Source organism: Squalius cephalus, assembly GCF_949319135.1.
Source record: "Squalius cephalus genome assembly, chromosome: 12".
NCBI classification, from domain to species: Eukaryota; Metazoa; Chordata; class Actinopteri; order Cypriniformes; family Leuciscidae; genus Squalius; species Squalius cephalus.
The window spans coordinates 12,240,322-12,260,856 of NC_137133.1; the positions used below are offsets into that span (position 1 = coordinate 12,240,322).

The following is a 20,535-nucleotide window of genomic DNA, read 5'->3' on the forward strand; positions in this document are numbered from 1 at the left end:
TTGAATAACGTTCTTATAACTAAGAAATAACGTTAATACAACGTCTAAAAAACTGGACGCTTTGAACGTTTCTAGAACATTCAGAAATAACGTTTTTATAACTTAATGGGAACGTTACGGAAACGTTCTTATAACCTAAAATTGTTAGCTGGGACGCCACTTCCGAGAATAAGTTGTGATTTATAAAAACAAACTTGAAGGGAAAATTTGCGCACCTGCACGCAAACTCTGACCAATGCGTACGAACGTTTTGGAGATGGAGCAGTTTGGCGACACCGATGGTGAGCTGGAGTTAAATGTATTTTTGGTCACTTTTAGACAGAAAATCTAAAGGAAATTATACATAGGCTACAGAAAGATAATACAAATATAATTTCACTCACCAATCCTATCACTTGCAGCAAATATCCATCCCTTCTTAAATGTCCACGCCAGCGAGCGCTTTGGGCCGTTTTTTGACGCAAATTTATCTGAAACTGACGCAGATGAAGTACCGTAAATCTTCATCATGAGTCCTAATCATAAATACAGTGCATGCTCACAATAACAGTTTAAATAAATAAAAGAATGATTTGAACTATGTTTTACTTCTGATAGCCTAGGCTAAACATTTAGATTAAATATGCCATTCTCATTAATGGAGTAAACACTTAAACTACATGAAATCATTACTGAGAAGTTACAACATTTTTTTTATTCAATAAATATAAATATTTGTTGTGGATGAAGTCCTTTTGAACACTTTTCCTCTGGCATGCTGTGTTTTAACGTTTTAACTACAGAGATAATTGCTTATCATGATAATAGCAGATTGTCTGAGAAAATAGTTTCATGCAAATATGCACAACAAGGATCTGTTTCCATTAAAAATATGAATCAATTAAAAATACTATTTGGCTAGTGGAAAAGATTGAGAAAAAACTTTCTCTGAAATATATTTTACACTATTTGATTCATTTATTCAAAAACAAGTCAAGGATAGGCTACTAAATGTTTTTAACGGCACACGTCTTTCATATTTTCCTAATGTCTTCTACCGTTAAATGTTATCGCTTGGATGAATAATCATATGCAAATGATATGCAGATGAGGATATGTAGTAAAATAAAACTAGGCGTTGTAAGCTCCATGCCTATATGGTTATTTCGGGGAGGAGACACAATCTTCCGCTGACTGGGATTTATAAAGTGAATTCTGCGCATGTTCTGGCGTACGTACGAACGGTTTTATAAGTCTGAATATGTTTTGGCTTTCAGGCGCACGTACACTTTTAGTAAGGATCCTACGCACAGTTTTATAAATGAGATGCCTCACAGCCTCGCTTTCATTCCTGTCATGGCGCTGCGCTGAATGTCATGGCTGTTTTTTTTCTGACATAGCATAAAAAACTTATGTGATAATGAATTTTATTACGAACAACGTCATAACACACACCTTTTCATCGTCAAAATGGATGGAAAAAGGCTGGAGATGCCATTTTTACGCAAAATGTAGATGGAAACTATTGATGGAGAGAGAGAGAGAGAGAGAGAGAGAGAGAGAGAGAGAGAGAGAGAGAGCTAAAAGCTGCAAATTTAATATGAATAATAAATAATGCTAAAATCAGTTTGTTTTCGCTGTCTTCTACTGGTGTAAAAAGGTGCGAGATATAAATTCTAACAAACTGGTCAAAACCACCTTTGTGATTCGAGATTCGGAAAACCTATTGGGTCTAAATTGTCATTTCACGACGTGGCATTCAACGTCTATAAATAATACAAGCCTTGTCACTTGTTTTTTCGTGCACCACAGTTCAGCAGCACCACAGACATAAGCGGAGCAAAATGCCCAGTTTACAGTCTGGTGTTGTTCATATGGACAGCTTGTAGGAATCTTTTAGGAATTTTGTCGACGCATATAGTTCACTAATGTATAGCCTATGTATAAACTACCCAGACCTCAAGAAAAGTTTTAATTCATGCCCACTTGCATTCAAAAATAAAACATTTCAGAATAGGATGGTGTCATGCATGCTATAGATCTGTCTTACCTTTCCTCACTCTTCTAAGCATTATCCAGTATTCAATGCAGCTGAAAGCTGCCCAAGTGTGTTCAGTCTCTCTTTCAGCTTTCAGCTGGCTGTGTCATTCTGTGTTTGAGCCCCCACAGCTCTTTTTATAGAGGCTGCTGCTGATGAGCTCCAGGCATCATGTGATCTAGTGGAAAGCTCGACTCCCAGAGAAAGACTGCTGATGCTTTTGACTCTGTATTATCATGTTTTCATTTAAATCTTGATTGCTATAGCCAGCTTCCTGGACTTAAAATATAATGAATACAAATAATAATATCCTAATTATATTTCTGACATGACTCATGTCTGATGACTCATGAATGTGTCTAACAATGCCAATTACATGTTCTTGTTTTTTCCTCTTTATTAATTTTAACTTAAAACAAGCGTTAATAACAAGCGTCCCTTTTTGACCAGCACTGGGTTCCCAAAATTATCCAAATTTGGTTGTTTTTAATGCAGAATTTTTATTTTACAGATTGGACACTGGATTTAGGTCAGTCTTTAGAAATGGCCTTTGAGTTGTTGTATTGCGAGTAGCATTACTACTATTGTGCTGTAAATGTAGGCTATTGAGAGTTTGTGCTGCAATCTGATTTAGACATTTTTTTAACAGCATTAACAATGAAAAACACAATAGTAAACTTTAAAGGGATAGTTCACCCAAAAATATACATTTTTGTCATCATTTACTCACCCTCATGTTTTTCTAAACCAAACCTGTATGAGTTTCTTTCTATTGTTGAATACAAAAGAAGATATTTTAAAGAATGCTGGTAACCAGACAGAATGGTCTTTGACTTCCATTTTTTTTTCTGCTATGGAAGTAAATGGCTACAGTCAACTGTCATTCTTTAAAATATCTACTTTTGTGTTCAACAGTAGAAATAAACTCATAGAGTTTTGGAACAACTGTCCCTTTAAATTAGAAGAAGGATAATTCAAGTTTTTTTAAAATAAGTTTTTTTTTGCTTATGTAATTTTAGCTGTTTGACTGAATCTAAATAGTTCATTTACTAGTATTTTAGTTTTGGTTATAGTGATACAATGTAATCTGTAGTTGCAATAAATTGCATCTAATTTTATTCAGCTGCAGGGAAGGCACTCTGTTAGCAAACCGCTAACAACTTCACACAAGCCACGTGATTTCTCTCTTGCACTCTTGAGTTCTTACAGCTGCTTCCAAATAGGCCAATAGCCAATTTATATCTATATAGGCTATTGTCACAAAACAAAATAGTAGCTTAATATAAAAAATTACCCTTTTTTCCTAAAGCTTGCATATGCTTTAGTGTATAGTCTTAGTAGTGTGTGTTGCTACCTGAATAAGCCACCACGTTTTTTATGTTTTGTGATTGACTGTTGTTCATGAGCCCCTTGTCCGTCCTGAGCAGTTAAACTGCCCTCTGTTCTTCAGTTTTTTTTACAGCATGTTCTGCAATATTTGAACCTGTATGCAGCTTAAAGACAGTATGAAAAAAAAAAAAAGGTAATATACCAAAGATAGGAACCACATTGTCTAAGTTGTTGCTGGTATAATGCAACCATAAGGTTTTTTTTTTTTTTTTTTTTTTTTTTTTTTTTTTTTTTAAATGATTTATAGATTCCCCCCCTTTTCTGTTTCATCAGAATGGGCCACAGCCATTACAGTTTCTCTGAAACCGCGTGGTTTCTCTGGAAATGCCCTCACTGCTGCCTCCAGAGGTCTCCCAAATGTATGGACATTCCAATGTGGGAAACGCTTACATTCTGTAGTATGGGGGTTTATGTTAATGAAATGAATGATTACTGCCAATATAGAATAATCTAATGACAGCTGATAACTGATATTTTGGTAAATACATTTAAATTATAAAAAATCCAGATTATACATTTGATATTTAATGAATTTGATGAACATCAAAACTGTCATTCATCCTGGATAAGTCAGGCATTATTTCAGGGCAGCTTTGGACTGCATTTAGAAATGTAAATAAATGAGATGAGAAACAATGGCCAATTGTCGACTGCAGTGAGTCTACTATTTATGGCATCAGTTGGACAGTGACATCTAGTGGATTTGAAGTATTCATTGTAATGCATGAGGTCAGTTCACCTTAAAACGTGCAATTATTCAAATTAACGGAGGCAAAAAACATTTTAAGTTTTATAGATACGAAGTTAAGTGTTATGTGCAGTTAAAATAGCAATTATTATCAGTCTAACTATAAAGGATGCTTGTGTAGTGGGTCAGGATAGCTACGCTGTTCCACCGAGCATTTATTCCTCCCTCAAGCAGGGCTCTTAAAAAGGTGAGCTGAATTAATTCCAAATATACGATTTTATTTTTATTAACAAATCAAATTTACAAATGTTTTTTTTCTGATTCATGGTAATGAACAACTCTCACTGCCTGCATGGTGTCATACTGGTATTTAGCTTGCCTTATATTTAGCTCAAACTAGCTCAAATCACAACAAAACGATCAAAAACAATGAGCAAATTGTATTTAGACATTTGTTTTTATTCTTTTTAGAGACCTTTTTTTTATCTGTCTGTCTGTCTGTATTTTTTTTCAAAGTCAAATACAAGTTTGAGCATTTTTGCAGTGCTGTTTGACCTTTATTGTGATGTTTTGATGTCTTGTATCTCAGAGCATCATGTGACCTGACCCGAAAACTACAAATTTGAGTGATTGTAAAACTACTATGTTCAGTATGGACTTTACACTTTTTAGAAGCCTAAAGATTTATATATATATATATTGGTCCACTTTGAACGAATTGATTGTTTACTGCTAAATATGATTTTTTTTTTTTTTTTTACCATTTTTAAGCCACTGAGAAATAATGTTAGACCCAATTAGACAGTGACATCTAGTGGATAAAACGTGCTGGCCTATTTATTTTATTTTGACATACCGCATGAGGTCACTAGTTCACTTTAAAATAACATTATCAGGTGAACATGTAATTATGATCAAATAAATCCACAGAAATAAGGTTTTATGAAGTGTGTTGGAGTACTTTGGCAAAACAACAAATAATGAAATGCATGCTATAGCCTACGTATAGTTCACACTATTGCATAGATTTCAAAGGCTCTTTATGTGGTTATCTTATGTCTGAAAAAAGACACTCTACACCACAGGTGTCAAACTCAGTTCCTGGAGGGCCACAGTTTTGTTCCAACCCTGCTTCAAACACACACACACCTGCAGTTTTCAAATAAGCCTGAAGGATTGATTAGCTGATCAGGTACGTTTAATTGAAGCTAAACTTTGCAGGGCTGTGGCCCTCCAGGAACTGAGTTTGACACCCCTGCTCTACACTGTTAAACTGTAACATTAAATTTAGGCTTATATGTTAAACTGTTCCCTTCTAGACCTTATTGAAAGGGGGTGCCTGGGGAGTCCGTTATGAGCAAATATGACACGTGCATTTCACCTTCATGTGAATCGCCCTGCTTACAGTCATCCTCAGACCTCGTTCACAACCGATGACAAATTCTTTTGGCCGCTTGAAGACTGCTGCACATATTAGCTAGCGGGGGCTAATCTGCATTTGTTCTCATCATCTGCTCATTCACATTCACCAGAAAACACGCCAGTTAGTGACTTACAGAATGAAACCGCATATTTAAGGGCACCTGCTGCCACAGCAAATAGTGGGCGCTTGATGAATAAAATTAATGTTGTAACTCGATACTGTTCGGAGGATGATGCTGATCTAGTCATATTCATTATGGTTACAGTTTAGTCCACCCTTGTGTAAAAGACTTTAGCATACTTTAAAAAAAAAAAATAGTAGCCTTCTTATTACTTAAATAATACGCTACTTTAAAACAATATAGGCTACTTAACCGAATGTAATGTTTTCAGACCCCTAATTGCCTGTTGCAATTTAATCAAAATTGATTATAGTTTAGCTGAAATTTAGAGTGATTTTTTGACCCACTTATAGGACTTAAGTACATCTTTATGTAACTTCATCCTTATATTGTCTTTGAAATAAAGTGTAGGCCTATTGCTGAAAGTGAAAAACTAAAATATAACTGGCATTTCTTTTGAAACGTATAACAAGTGTTTAAAAATGAAGCCCATGTAATTACACATAATGATCAATGTGCAATTTAGTACATTTAAAATATATTAACTTTAAATGTATTATCAAATAGGCTAACCCACTGCGGTTAAAATAATAAAGTATTTTACATGTGATTTACTATGTTAGATCACACATCAAAATGTGTACTTCTTTAAAGCACAGCAACATACTTTTTAAAAGTGTATACTTGACTTTGTGTTATGGTGCATTTCATTAATATTATCTGCAAGTACAGTATACATATACATACACACACACACACATACTGGTCAAACTTTATATAGGTGTCTTTACACTTACACTGTACTTACGTCAAAAACAATTTTTTAGGTACAGTACTTATTTTGTTCATGTATTGCAAAACACTTTTTCTGCTATTGAGGTTGATTACAGGTAGGCAGGTTTATGGTTAGGTTTAAGGGTGGGTTAAGGGGTAAGGGAAGTAGTGTAGTCATACATTACTGAAATGAATAATTACAGAAATTAGTTATACAGCTGTAATTACATGCGGGTGTTTTTAAATTTAAGTACAATGTTAAAACATGTACACAATAAGTGCATTGTATTAAATGAATAAATGTTAGCACATAGTTAAAAGACACTTAAAGGAGACATATCATGCTTTTAAATCGTTCCTTTTTACATATAAATCATACATTTGTAGTCTATATAAAGCGGAACTGCAATACTTGGGTCTGAATTCCTCATTATTATAGCTCCACAGGCCCCTTTTCTACCCCTTTTCTGATGTGCGTCTGAGAGCAACTCGTTTTGGTGCGGTCTCTTTAAATTCAATTGAGACACTTCATACCCCGCCCCCTCTCCAGTTTGCAGAGGTGACACTCGGTTCAACTCCACCCCGTTCGGCCATTTTTGTAGTTTGATAGCAGAGATACGATTATCTAGCGGCACAGAAACTTTTTATTCACACGTTATTAACAAAATGTCAACAACGGAAGACTTGTCCAGCCAGCCTTACATGTTCGAGCCAGAGTCGGAGCCGGAGCGAGATGAAAATGAAGACGACGAACCTGCAGAACAACGTCTTCATATGGATGTATCGCAATGGTGTGTTACTGTATTTACACATGAAACTTTGGTCTTCCGACCTTTTACCGCGTCTCGATTTATTTTGATTAATATGTGCGAGGGAGAGAGAGCAAGACAGCGTCTAGTTTGGAGACGGTGTTTTGTTTACATTTTCACCTGGCTCCGAAGAGAGAGAGAGTGCGTGTGCGCGACCGGGTCTCTCTCTCTCTGCTCGTTCTTTCAGTTAAACATGCGCCCTGTCACAAGCGCGGCAGTTCATCTACATTAGACGGTGTAATGAAGCGTGTGGGTTACTACATCCAACAACCGAACATTTTAACTTACCCTCTCGTAACTTCTGCATCTTTTAGCTTGGATTACAAAACTGCAGCGAGAAATAAAAATGGCGGATTGCTCGAAGTGTTGGGCCGGAAGTCAATGTCCTTATTTGGCAGTTCCGCTGCAAATACTGTGACGTAATAGTTCACAAAACGTCATAGATCACAGAAAAATCGGAACAGGTTGAAAAATAAGGCCAAAACAGAATATAAAGATATCAACGAAGCACCTGAAGAGAATAATTTCAACTTTTCTGTACTTCTAAACACTCCAAATATACAACAAAATGCATTTAAGGGCTAAAAAAGTGGATTTAGCATGATATGACCCCTTTAATATGAAGGCCAATACACATGTAAGATCACTACAAGTGTACATTCAATACAATTAAGCACACTCTGTCATAAGGGCAGTACAACTTTCATTACATATAAATAAAATTAAGCCTGCTTCAGTGAACTGCAGTTAATCAGCGCATAATAAACATTTAGCCATGATACCCACATGATAAAAGCTCCTCACATGAGAGGTCACAATGTTTACGATGCATGATGGTCATTGGTAATGCCTGCACAATGCCACTCTTTCTATCCGAGTGGAGGATGGTGGTGTCAGCTTAGAGCTGATGACACACAGGAAGGTAGTTGCTCTGATGAGAGTCGTTTCGGTACTTTACCTTACATAAGGTTCATCCCAGTCTTTCTTTGTGCTGCAGAGGAAAATTAGGGCTGTTTTAATGGCGTATGTGCAAGTTGAACTATATGGAAACCTAATTATATATAAGGAAAAAATATATGATTTGGTAAATCATAATTATTAGATAAAAACCCCAAATTATGGGATACTTAGTCCTTATTATGAGGTAGAACATTTTAATTAAGAAAAAATTAAATAAAATTTAAAAATCGTAATTATTACTTTTTTAATAATTGTATGTCATAATTATGACTTTTTGTGCCATAATTAGGATTTACCAAAGCATTGTTTTTTCTTATGTGATATCCAGATGCTTTCTTGCCAAGCAAAATACTGAGGCGACTAAAGTGACTAACAATAAATTACCAAAATTCTACCAAAAAAAGTCAAAATTCCCCTCAAAAATTCAAGAACAATTATATTGATCATCTAATGTCGTCATTAAATGCAAGTGCTTCAAACTGTGAGTCATTTTGAGAAGTAATTAGTCCAAATAATCCAAAGTACCGAAAGCTTAATTTTGCATGCCTTTTGCTAGCTATTTTATTCTATTATGATTCCCTCATCACTTAATGATACTGAATTTATATTTAAAAAATTCACAATCGTACACTTTTTGTTGCAGAATAAATGAATCTGGCAATTCTTAAACTTTTTCTTTTGCGTTATGCTGCATCCACACCCATCGGGACCAGTAACTATCACCACTCTTCCTTATCTATTTATTGCTGTTGTTGTTGCTACAATTAAACCATGCTGAGGATATTCAAAATTTGCTGTGTAATATATATATATATTTTGTTGTTTAGCCAACAACATGGATCACAGACTACACTAACATTCATAAATTAAGTCAGGAAAATTTTAAAAATTGTTTTTGAAGGTCTCTTAAGGCTGCATTTATTTGATCATTTGAAAATACCATAAAAACAATAATATAAAATATTATTACAAAATTTTCAGCAAGATTACTCTAGTTTTCAGTGTCACATGATCCTTCAGAAATATTTCTGATATGATGATTTGATGCTCAAGAACATTTCTTATTATAACTATGGAAAACAGTTGTGCTGCTTAACATTTGCATGGAAACCATGACACATTTTTTTTCAGGATTCTATGATGAATAGAAACTTCAAAATTTATTTGAAATAGATTTTTTTGGTAACATTATCAATTACTTTGTCACTTTTGGTCAATTTAATAAATCCTTGCTGAAGATAAATAAATAAATAATGCACTGACCCCAAACTTCGGTTGTGTCATGTCACAGAAGATGAAGATGAAGAATAAGGTTCCTACACGAGTTTAATATCCGTAATAATCCTCAGAACAGGCAAACAGACGGGAAGAACACACACTTTACATTACCGAACAATGACAGACTGTGACGACAGAACTTAAAGGGGTGGTTGATTATGATTTCACTTTTCTAACTTTAGTCAGTCTGTAATGCTGCTGTTTGAGCATAAACCACATCTGCAAAGTTACAATGCTCAAAGTTCAAAGCAAAGGGATATATTTGCTTTTAAAGAAATCGTTTTTTAAGGACTACAACAAACGGCTGGTAGGGACTATACACGACATTCCTCCCGGGTTAGTAACATCACCAACCCTAAAATTGACATAAACCCCACCCCCCGGGAACACACAGTCCATGTTGAGAAGAGGAAGAGTTGTTGTAATAGAGCATATTTGTGAGTCTGCTCAAGCTGTCATATCCGTCTTTTCACATGCAATACAGTACGTAACACAAATGCAATAGCGTGTCATTCTGTAGGCATCTTACTACAGTTCCCACACAAGCGATTTTATAGATTATCATGACAGAATATGCTATTCAAAGACTTGAAGATAGTTAACTCCACATCAGTTACACAAATTCATCAACTAGCCATTCAGAAACAACCTGTTGCATTCTACATGTTGTCACTTCTTGAGTCTCTCCATCATTGTCCGACTCCAGTTTAAAAAGGCAGAACAGTTTCTGACATTTTAGTGCTTGTCTGCGTGAGGTAATCAGAGCTGCTAACACACATGAGCTCTTGAAGCTCCGCCCCCTCTGTGCCGGAAGCAGCAGCTCATTTGCATTTAAAGGGACACACACGAAAGGACGAGTTTTTACTGACCCTCAAAAAGAGACAATTTTAACATGCTGTAAAAAATGATCTGTGGGGTATTTTGAGCTAAAAGTTCACATACACACTCTGGGGACAACAGAGACTTATTTTACATATTGTAAAAAGGGGCATTATACCACCTCTTTAAATAGTGACTGAACACAGCTGAACTAAACAAACTCATAATGACGGTGACCATGAAAACAAAGGGAGAATCAAACAAATTAACACATGAGAATGAATGAAAACAAACTAAAAGTCCATGATAACTAAGACAAACTGGACATAACTGTGACAAGTAGTGTGTTTCTTTTTTCTTTTTTTCCATATTTCTTTTCAGAGGCTCTTAAAAGCATGAAATGGGAATACTGCACCAACAGGAACTTTCCCGAGATGAATAGGAATGATAATGGATATCCAGGTTCAGTATTATAGACCTCCTTACTAGTCTGTGTCACGGTTAAAGTCCAAGGATGAAGAAGAAGGTACAAATAACAGCAGTCTGTATTAAACATAAGCCAACAACTCGAAAAAGTGTGCCATGCACAAAACAAAACCACACCAAGAATGAGTGAAGGTGAGGAACTAAAATAATGAACCGCCGTGAATACCCATGGTGACTGATTATAGTGGGTAAAGGAGAAAAAAGGAACACAAAAAGGTGATTAAACAGACTGATAGAAAACGAAGCCAAAACTAAGCATTACTAGGACAATCAATGGGTCTCTTAAGACTTTTAGATGCATTCAGGACTCGTAAGCCGTTATTGCCCCATGACTTTTGTCTCTCTGCAGATCGCTTGACTCTTCCAAGAGCCAGGAGTCTGTAGTTGGAAATCCTGCGACTCAATTAGAATAATAATCACCTTGGTAACCAGAGGGCAATTCCTAATCTGGCTCCCCGTGGAACATCTGCAAGCCTGCAATGTAAATGTGCTCATTATCCCTCCTCAGTTACCTCCAGTCATTCCCTCTGTCCAAATGCCACAACAATATTAAGCAAAGTTTTTTTTAACTACTTTTTTTAACTACTCAGTGTCTGTGTGTGTGTTTTTTAAAACGTACTAATTACGTGTGATCATAAACTCTATCATATGATCCTAAACTCTAATTTTCTTATAATATAATGTCAAGAGTTAAAGAAATGGTTGACGTTTGTTGCTTCTTAATTAAAACGAACAAATGATCACATAAAAAAAAAAAATGATGGAAGTAAAATGAAAGTCTGATACAGGTTATTTGGAAGAAGAAATTGAGGTCACTGTGACTTCTCAGTATTCCATCTGAAGGAAATTAAAGTTAACAGGAAGCAACCCCTATGGAAATGAACTACTCGCAATCTTGATTATTTGAATGAGCATCAAGATCTATTATCATTTAGAGGAAAATTATTCCTCTGACATGTTGCAATTGCAAATTACATGAAAATCTTAGATTAGTAAAAGCAGATTAGATTAAAAAAGCAGATTAGTTCAATTTTAGCATATGATGAGTTTTCTAAAATGGTTCACTTGTGTTGTTGATGTTGTTGTGTGAGAAATTATTTCATAGACTTACATTAAAGGAGAAACCTAAGGCTGTCTGTCTATATCGAGCGCAGCGTTAGTTTAGTTCAGACACGCCACGTAGGCATAGGCCGCATCAGCTGTCAAATCGCTCCAACCACCACCATTCTCCTGTTAGACCGGGAGGATATACATGGCATTACTGCTCGGTAAGCATGCTCAAACTGCTCGCAACCCTCCCGCCCTTTCCACTATAAGTTTCAAGCATATTTCTGTGCACCTTCTGGCTGTCTTCTTTGTTTCAGATTATCAAGGCTTCCCAGTCCAGCTGTCACGGCAGCCCGGTCTCCTGTGTTGGTCACGGACATCATCGCAGAGAGACACTCATCCTCATAGCCAAGCTACAGTATTAGAAGTCCAGGGATTTACTGCTATGTCTACACGTTAAAACTGTTTTCCTTTAAAGACATTACTAAACTGTCTTAATCATCTGTATATCACTCAAGCTGATGGTTCCATGGGGGGGTTAATGCTAAAGCTCTGTATGTCATTAATTATGGAGCAAGAACCCCCATAAGGAACCATACCGCCAAAGATAAATTGTGTTTAATAAACCCAAGTAACTTGCCAAAGGGGTCTCGTCTGTATCTATCTATCTATCTATCTATCTATCTATCTATCTATCTATCTATCTATCTATCTATCTATCTATCTATCTAAACTATTTGTGTTAAAGTTCAGTTCATAATGTTCATATTATACCTCTGATTTTAATAAAAACAAAGCTCTTGTGGATCACTCTGTAATGTGGTGGAATAAAGTAACAGCATTAATGTAATATGCATTGCACATGTGATATGAATTTAATCAGCTTTAGTCAAGAGATATGAATAATAATGTTCATGTGAGGCCTCGTTCATAGGTGGAGCATTGCTGAATCCATTCTTTGCTTTGAACGTTAGCAGGGCAAGGTGGTAGTGTGTGTGTGTGTGTGTGTGTGTGTGTGTGGTGGGGGGGTGGGGGGCTGACAAGGTTAAATTTAGCGGCTGATTAGACTGTATGAATTTTAATCGGCCTCTGACAAAGGCTCAAGAGCACCCTCCGCTCACCAAATCTCATTCTTCCTCATCCTGTCTTTCCCCCCTCTTGTCCCCTCTCTCCCACTACATCTCTCTCTCTCCTGCTCCCCTCCACTGACTGGATTCCTCGTTCTCTCTCTATCTGTCTGTACATATGTGCCTGGGGTTATAATGATAAGAGGGGATAGAGCTGATTTGAATGTGACTCAGGTGGGGGGCCTTGGCTCTCTTCTTCTCTCTCTTCCTTGATGAGATTGTAATGGATGAGGATGATTGTGAATGCATATTCATCGACCATAGATGGCGGTTCAGAAGCGTGACCCAGAGGTTGCGATGAGTTTATTTTCCTCCCCAGTTAACAGGTGGGCTTCTCTGGAAACTCATGTTGAATCACTGCACACCTCCACAAGATTTAAGTTGTCACCTAAAAGATTTAAACTGTCACAAATCGTTTCAGGACATCCGTGGGTTTTGGGTATCCACCTCTGCTCCATGTTACATCATGGAGGATAAAAATATTAAAGGTGAAATTTTTCATTTGTGAGTTACTAGCAGCAGTGGTATAGTGGTGATTGAAGATGTGGGGATACTGGGATGCATCTGTAGTAGCCTAAAAGGTTTTCTATTTCATCTCATGAAACAGAAGTATTCTTTGCATAAAAAGCCTTTATCTGTAGAAATGTAGAAAATGTTACTATAATTGAATATATTAAATTATATTATAGTAACATTTTATTTAATCCAAATGAAGATGAAGACGATCAGGATACAAAATTAAAAGTATTTTAAATATAAAATATAAAAATATTTATTAATAAAACAAACTCAGGTAGAGCACAAACAATACCAGACAATGAACTGAAGGACTTAAAGGTGCTCTAGGTAACTTTTTAACCTTAACTGAACAGCTTCGGAGTCAGTGGAATGGTTATATTACTTATTTCGGGTTGAATGGTGGTGGTTTCGCACCCCCCTGGTGCCCGAGAGCGGAAAAAACTCACTTGCAACTTTGGGACGCGGGTCGGTGTCAGGAAGTATCGCGTGATATCAGGTCTCGCGATGTAACGAATTGCTTGACGGCACTGCACACGTACACGCCCCTATTCAAGCACCGGCGGGCTAGCTATAAGCAAAGGGCAACGATAGATTGAGTTATGGCTGAGGCTGAGCCTGTAAAAAAGAAGCAGAAAGCTAGGAAATCTTTGTCGGAGGACCAACGAAAGAGGAAACGGGAGACTGACCGAGCAAGAAGTCAGACTCGAGTAAATATATCGGACCGGCTTTTTCAGAATGGTGAGAACTGAGAGAAACAGAAGCCTGCAAAACGGATGCTGATCCTGCTGTTGCACTTGTAAGTTAAGTATCTTTGGAATAAACTGTGTTTAATATTTAAATTTCAAGTAATTGTGACCTCAGGATGTTTGCTATTGTCTGTAAAGGTTTTTATTATGATCGCTGTCTGTTAGGGGCTTACTAGTACGCTAGATACTATAACTTTGATGTTAGCATTGTCATAGCAAACACGTTTGATTTCTGTAACGTTAGTTGTTTGGCCGTTCCTCTGTCGGTTTTATTTGTGTAACTTACACTTTTATTTTATGTCACTAAGTCAACGCGTCTGATAGTAGGCAATATCAGACGCGCAAAATGTTGCACATATCATGATCGAGCTAGAAAAAACGTTCTGATGTTTTCTTAGACAGGCAAAGGTAACCATCATTCTACCAGATGAACTTATAGACCTTGCTAATATAACTTTAGACAAATATTAGCCTCCGATATATATATTTTGTTTATGCTCATGCCCATTCTCCCAAAAACAAACAAACAAACAAACACGAAAGCAGTAGTTCGCCTCGTTCATATCGTTCGTTCCCGGTAAAAATACTAGTATGCATGACAACACAATAAATAAAAAAATCGCCATCAGTTGGAAAGAAAGTATTGCTTTACTTGCCTCGGTAGACATAACTGGTTTTGAAATAGCCGGTTCCTCTGCTCAGCTAGGTTGACAGCTGATCAGCTGGGTTGCTCGTGGCAAGGGGGGAGGGACAACAGTTCGTTTTTACGACAGAGTGTTTGAAAGCATTATACTACCAGACACTAGGGGGAGCTCGTAGAGAAAAAACACTCAGACTTGCATAGTGTCCCTTTAAATACACCAAGTGAATGAACCAAGTGAATGAACTCAGTAAATGAAAATGCTGATTCTATTCTGTGTTTTCACTGAGCTTAATCAGCATCATTTTGATAAATATTAGATCCTCCTTGTGTAAGAAACATGGGGGGAACTGAATCCAGCGGCAAACAATCCACCTGTCAAAATCTGTTCTTCGACCCTGAGAGAGGTTGATGTAGTGTCTTGAAATATGCTGATTCTATTCTGTGTGTGGATGGAGCTGAACTAAAATCAGTTTTAAGATTTTTTTTGGTGTGTTTGACTTTTATTATGATAGGACAGTATGTTGGGAGGAAGCAAAATGGGAAAGTGAAAGAGAAGGGGAGGGGATCAGGAAAAGTCCACAAGCCAGGACCGAATTCGGACACCCAAAGTGCAACAGTGTTGTATGTCACCAAGCTGCCCATGTGGCTATCGGTGCTTACTAGCCAGCAGCAGTTTTGTAAATATTAGAATCTCCTTTTATAAGAACCATGGGGGAATAGAATTCGATGGAAAATAATACAGCTGTCGGAATCTGTTCCCCCAATCCCATGAGAGCGGTTGATGTAGTGTCTTAAAAGATGCTGATTATATCCTGTGTGTGCACTGAGCTTAACCAGCATCAGTCTGATAAATGTTAGAAACTCATTGTGTAAGAAGCATGGGGAGAACAGAATTCGAAGGCAAAAAATGGGATTGGGATCAAGAAAAGTTCACCAGCAGGGACTCGAACTCAGGTCATCTGAAGCCCAACAGCACCATATGGTTGCATGCTTACACTGTAAAACTTTTCACTGTAAATTTACAGTAAAATACTGGCAGCTGGGTTGCCAGCCACATACGGTGTTTTTACAGGACTACTACTGTAAATAGCATTTACAGTTTTGTACTGTAATTACCAAATACTGTATATACCATGGAGTTTTACAGTATTAAACTGTTGTCTACAGCAATAAATTGCATTTTTACAGAGAGAGAGAGAGAGAGAAAGAGAGAGAGAGAACAGAAAATGTGTAAATAGAAGATGTCTGTTTGTTTGGATAAAACTGAATAACATGAGAAAAATGCAATGTTGGAGGTTGTGATCAATAACTGATCTTTTTTATGGACTGGTTACATCAACTCAATGTGTCTGTTTACATGCGCACTGTCATAATAAACACTGTAAACAATTTTCTGCTTGTGACTGTTTAACTTTTGGAAGTGGAAGTTTGGGAAGTTACACTTTTTAACAGATTTTAAGTTTTATTCTACAACTTTTTTTGTCTACTTATCACCCAGCTTATAAACAATATCATCCCCTCATCAGGTACTGAATCAGGTCCCATCAGAGTATCAGTTGAAAGGCAGCCAGAAACTCTCAGTTTATGTAGAGTAGACATTGCTGAATCCAATCCAAACCTTTGTGACTTCAATAATTTAAAGGATTAGTTCACTTTAAAAAAATGTTTTGCTGATAATTTACTCACCCCGATGTCATCCAAGATATCCATGTCTTTCTTTCTACAGTCGGAAAGAAATTAAGGTTTTTGAGGAAAATATTTCAGGATTTTTCTACACAGAATGGACTTCACAACCACACATTTTTGCTGAACACAGTTGATTCTTCCATACATATGTTGCCAATTAAATGTTGCCATCACCACTCTCTGCCTGAAAAAAGTTATATGGTATTGGAACAACACCCCACTGCAAAAAAAAATGTTTTAGATAGTATTTTGTCTTGTTTCCAGCCGAAATATCTATTAGTTCTTACATCAAGAAGAATTTGCTAGACAAGTAAAAATTATTGTCTTGTTTTCTGAAAATGTTTTGCTTACCACACTTTATGCTTAAAACAAGCAACATAATATGCCAGTGCGGTAAGCAAAAAAAAATCAGAAACCAAGACAATTTTACTTGTCTAGTAAATTCTTCTTCATGGAAGAATTTTTTGATATCTGGACTAGAAACAAGAAAAAAATACTAATTAAGAAAAAAAATTTTTTGCAGTGGGGTGAGTAAATGATGACTTGCTTTTGATTTTAGGGTAAAACTACTCCTTTAATGTTTACATACCAATTAATATAAGGCGTGGACTCTCTGGCAAATGAAGAGATTGCTGGACATCAGATGGAGTTGCAAATTCCTGAAACAATTTTTTAAAAAGACAGCACAACCATGATCAACAGAACCAAAACATAAAACACATAAAGATAAATGAGATTTGTTGAATAATCTCAATTTACATCTCCTTGAAGGAAAACACCATCTAACTTCTCTTTGAAGTGTGCAAGAGTAGTTGTAGGACCATGGCATCATTTCTCACCTCTGGAGAGTATGCTCCGAATGTCATCATTGGTTGGTTTGCTTTTGAAAAACTCAGTCATGATTTGTCCACACTCCTGAATAGACAATTCCAAAAATCTGAGCACTTTTTTGTCAGTGAGCTGTTCAAAATGGCCATATATATGCCTCTGTGTGAAGAGATATGGCCATTTGTTTTTTATATCTGCAATCGTAGGGGATGGGGTTGCATTGATCATGTGACGCTGAAGCCAATGAGCTTGCAAACGTCTCATCTCTCTGCTCCAGAGATTCCTTCATGAAGGTGTATCTCCTCCATCTTCTGACGTTTCACTTCAAGACTGTTATAACTTTCACCAGGTGGAAGAGCAGGCTGCCAACTTGTACAACCATACGAGTCAGTGAAACTTCATTTTCTAGTAGTTCCAGTGTCACTTCTTTGGATCCTATGATGACTTGTGTACTTGTTCGATTCAGATGCTCTATGCGTACTTTCAGCTGTGAAAGAACAGATTCATATCCACCCCCAACCTGCTTGTCACCCAACATGTCAGCAAAAGACTTTTGGATACTGGCTCACTATTTTGCGAGTAACAGTAAGACACTGTGATCTGGTAGGGTTTGTGTCATGTTTTGGGGAGAAATTTCATTTCATCAGCAAGGATTCTAATAATTTGTCTTCGGTCAGAAGAGAAGGTCTCTGTCCATTCTCAACAGCACTCTTTATACCGCCTGGTATTAAGTTCCAGAGAACTTTGAAATTTTCAGGCCATGAATGTGACACACTGGTTGATGCTAGACTGCTTGATGTTGGCCTTGAGGAGCTTGATGGAGGTGAACCAAGAGTAGCGTTTGTTTCGGGGGGGACCAAGGGGAGAACCTCAGCAGACTGCAGTACCACTGTGCAGTTTTGATGTTCTGAGTACATATATATATAAATAATCAGTTATTGCCTCATGAATTACACCATAAACAGTACTGAAATGCATTGTAAATGGGATAGTTCACCCAAATGTTAACATTAATTACTCACCCTCACATCATTCCAAACCAGAAAGACTTTTGTTCAATTTAGGTACACAAATGAAGATCTTTTTAATAAAATCCAAGAGACTTATAGAGTATACGCAACTTGCACTTTCAGTATAGTAATCCATATGACTCCAGTGGTTTAATCATAATTTTATGAGACAATGCGAGTGCTTTGTTTACCCCCAAAAACAAAAAAACATAATGTACCACTTTATTCACAAAATAAAAATCACCAATGTGCGTTCACACAACAATGTCTGCTCTCATGTCAACACAGCACGCATGCATCGTGGTGCTTTAGTGAACATGCCTTGGAGATTCATATTGTGTAAATAAAGAATTTTTTTTGTGTGTGTGTGCAATCAACACACTCGTGTTGCTTCATAAAATAGAGGTCACACCAGTGGTGTAACATGCATTACTTTAATGTCTATGGAGTGACAGAAGTTCTTCAATTTCTTTAAAAAGATGAAAGATCGTCTTGCTTGTGTGGAACGACATGAGGGTGAGTAATTAATGACAATCAACAAATCAACATTATCTTTACCTTGATTTTTCCAGGAACTAAGAAGTTTTCTGCATTGGATAGGTCGTATAAACTCCAAAATGTCATCTTCTTTTACATAAACCAAATCATCCAAAACCTCGACACCTTGGTCCATGAGCTTCTCAACCAGCTGGTTGGTTACATCTGGAGATAGGCTTGGCAACACCAACAATACAGCATCTTTCAGGACTTTTTTCATTCCAGACATTATTCTAGAATTGGGAAGGAGTGATGGAGAACAATTACTGACAATTACCAGAACCGGTGGGAAATGACTGAGATGCCCTTGAGCAAGGCACCTAACCCCTAATCACTCCCTGGGCGCCACACAAAGGCTGCCCGCTGCTCTGGGTGTGTGTATCCACGTTTGCAGTGTGTGTGTGTGTGTTAACTACTCACTACTCTGCTCCTAATGTGTGTGCATTAACTTGGATGGGTTAAATGCAGAGGTCAAATTCCAAGTATGGGTTACCATACTTGGCCGTCACGTGTCACTTTCACTTTCACTTAAAAGTTAAGACAGGCAACAGATCCTCGAATGTCATCATTGTAGTCATTAACATGAAACTCTATTCCCCTCTCTGCCACAACATTTTCAGGGAAAGAGCATCCTGCATTTAGGTAAACCTGCAGAAGTTGATGTCTTTCTACCAATGTAGCACTCAGGTTCTTGAAATTGTGCAATTTTCTCACACACTGTTTAAAGTATGAGTGCTTACTTTCAAAGCGTAGTGTCCATAGGCGAATAAGTGAACCAAAATGATTAGTGAACTCAGGATAATGACACAGGTAGTGGAGCTTTGGCTTAAGTAGATGATTTGGAAAAGCCACCTTTTGAGTCTCAATAATACTCCTCTATTAGCACTGATAAATATGTTATCTGACCAATATTAATGGAAGGAGCACAGCTGAGCTCTGCTATCTGAGTTGAAGTACTAACTACCATACCTCATTTTCAGTTGGACTGACAATCTTTTCCCCTACCAAAAGAGGTAAAAGCCGGAGAAGGCAGCAATTCTGAACTGCATGTCCACTTAATTTCCCAGTACCAGGAGTCACCTCAACTGGTTTATCACGCGCATCATTCCCAAGATACTTTAACTGGTTAATGTGACGATTCAGTTCAGTGTATGTGAACTGTTTCTCCTGATTCACAAGATGATCGATATACAAAGTAAGTTCAAATGACACAACACCTTCAAAAAGATTGTGTCCAAGACAAGGAGGTAATCCTGGCTGGCAAACGTGAAAATATTTCAGGTTACTATGGGGAGAATTACATTTGACACCAATTGCAATTTCATTTTGCTCATACGACTCCACAGTTCTTGTTACAGCCTTTGTTAGGGGAGCTGAGATAAATGTCTGGCGGTAAATTTCACAATATCTGCAAAAGTTTTTACTTTTACTGAAATTTTCAACAAAGCCACCAATGTAATGCGATCCAAGGTTATCTCTAGCTATGGCACACAATGTACCTTTGTGCACCTTTCCATCAGCTAATTCAACACCATTTTCCTCAAGGTCTTTAATGTCTTTTACCAGAGTAGCAAAGACCCAAGTGGATTGGCAACTTCAAAAGCATCTTCATATAAGATTAAAGCTAA

General features: G+C 37.0%; 1 protein-coding gene across 3 annotated transcripts in view; it reads right to left on the reverse strand.

Annotated features, from left to right (window-relative positions):
• tnfaip2a (tumor necrosis factor, alpha-induced protein 2a) overlaps window positions 1-20,535 on the reverse strand; it is a 66,468-nt gene that overhangs the window by 14,835 nt on the left and 31,098 nt on the right. Inside the window, exons 1-2 of one of the 3 annotated variants that reach the window (XM_079887353.1) lie at window positions 2,030-2,233; window positions 384-476 (exon numbers count right to left, since the gene is read on the reverse strand). In XM_079887353.1, coding sequence (XP_079743479.1) covers window positions 384-476; window positions 2,030-2,051 — 115 coding nt within the window. In that variant the 5' untranslated portion in view covers window positions 2,052-2,233. Of the gene's footprint in view, window positions 1-383; window positions 477-2,029; window positions 2,234-20,535 lie in introns of those variants that run through there. The other 2 variants (XM_079887354.1, XM_079887355.1) reach the window with 2 other exon arrangements.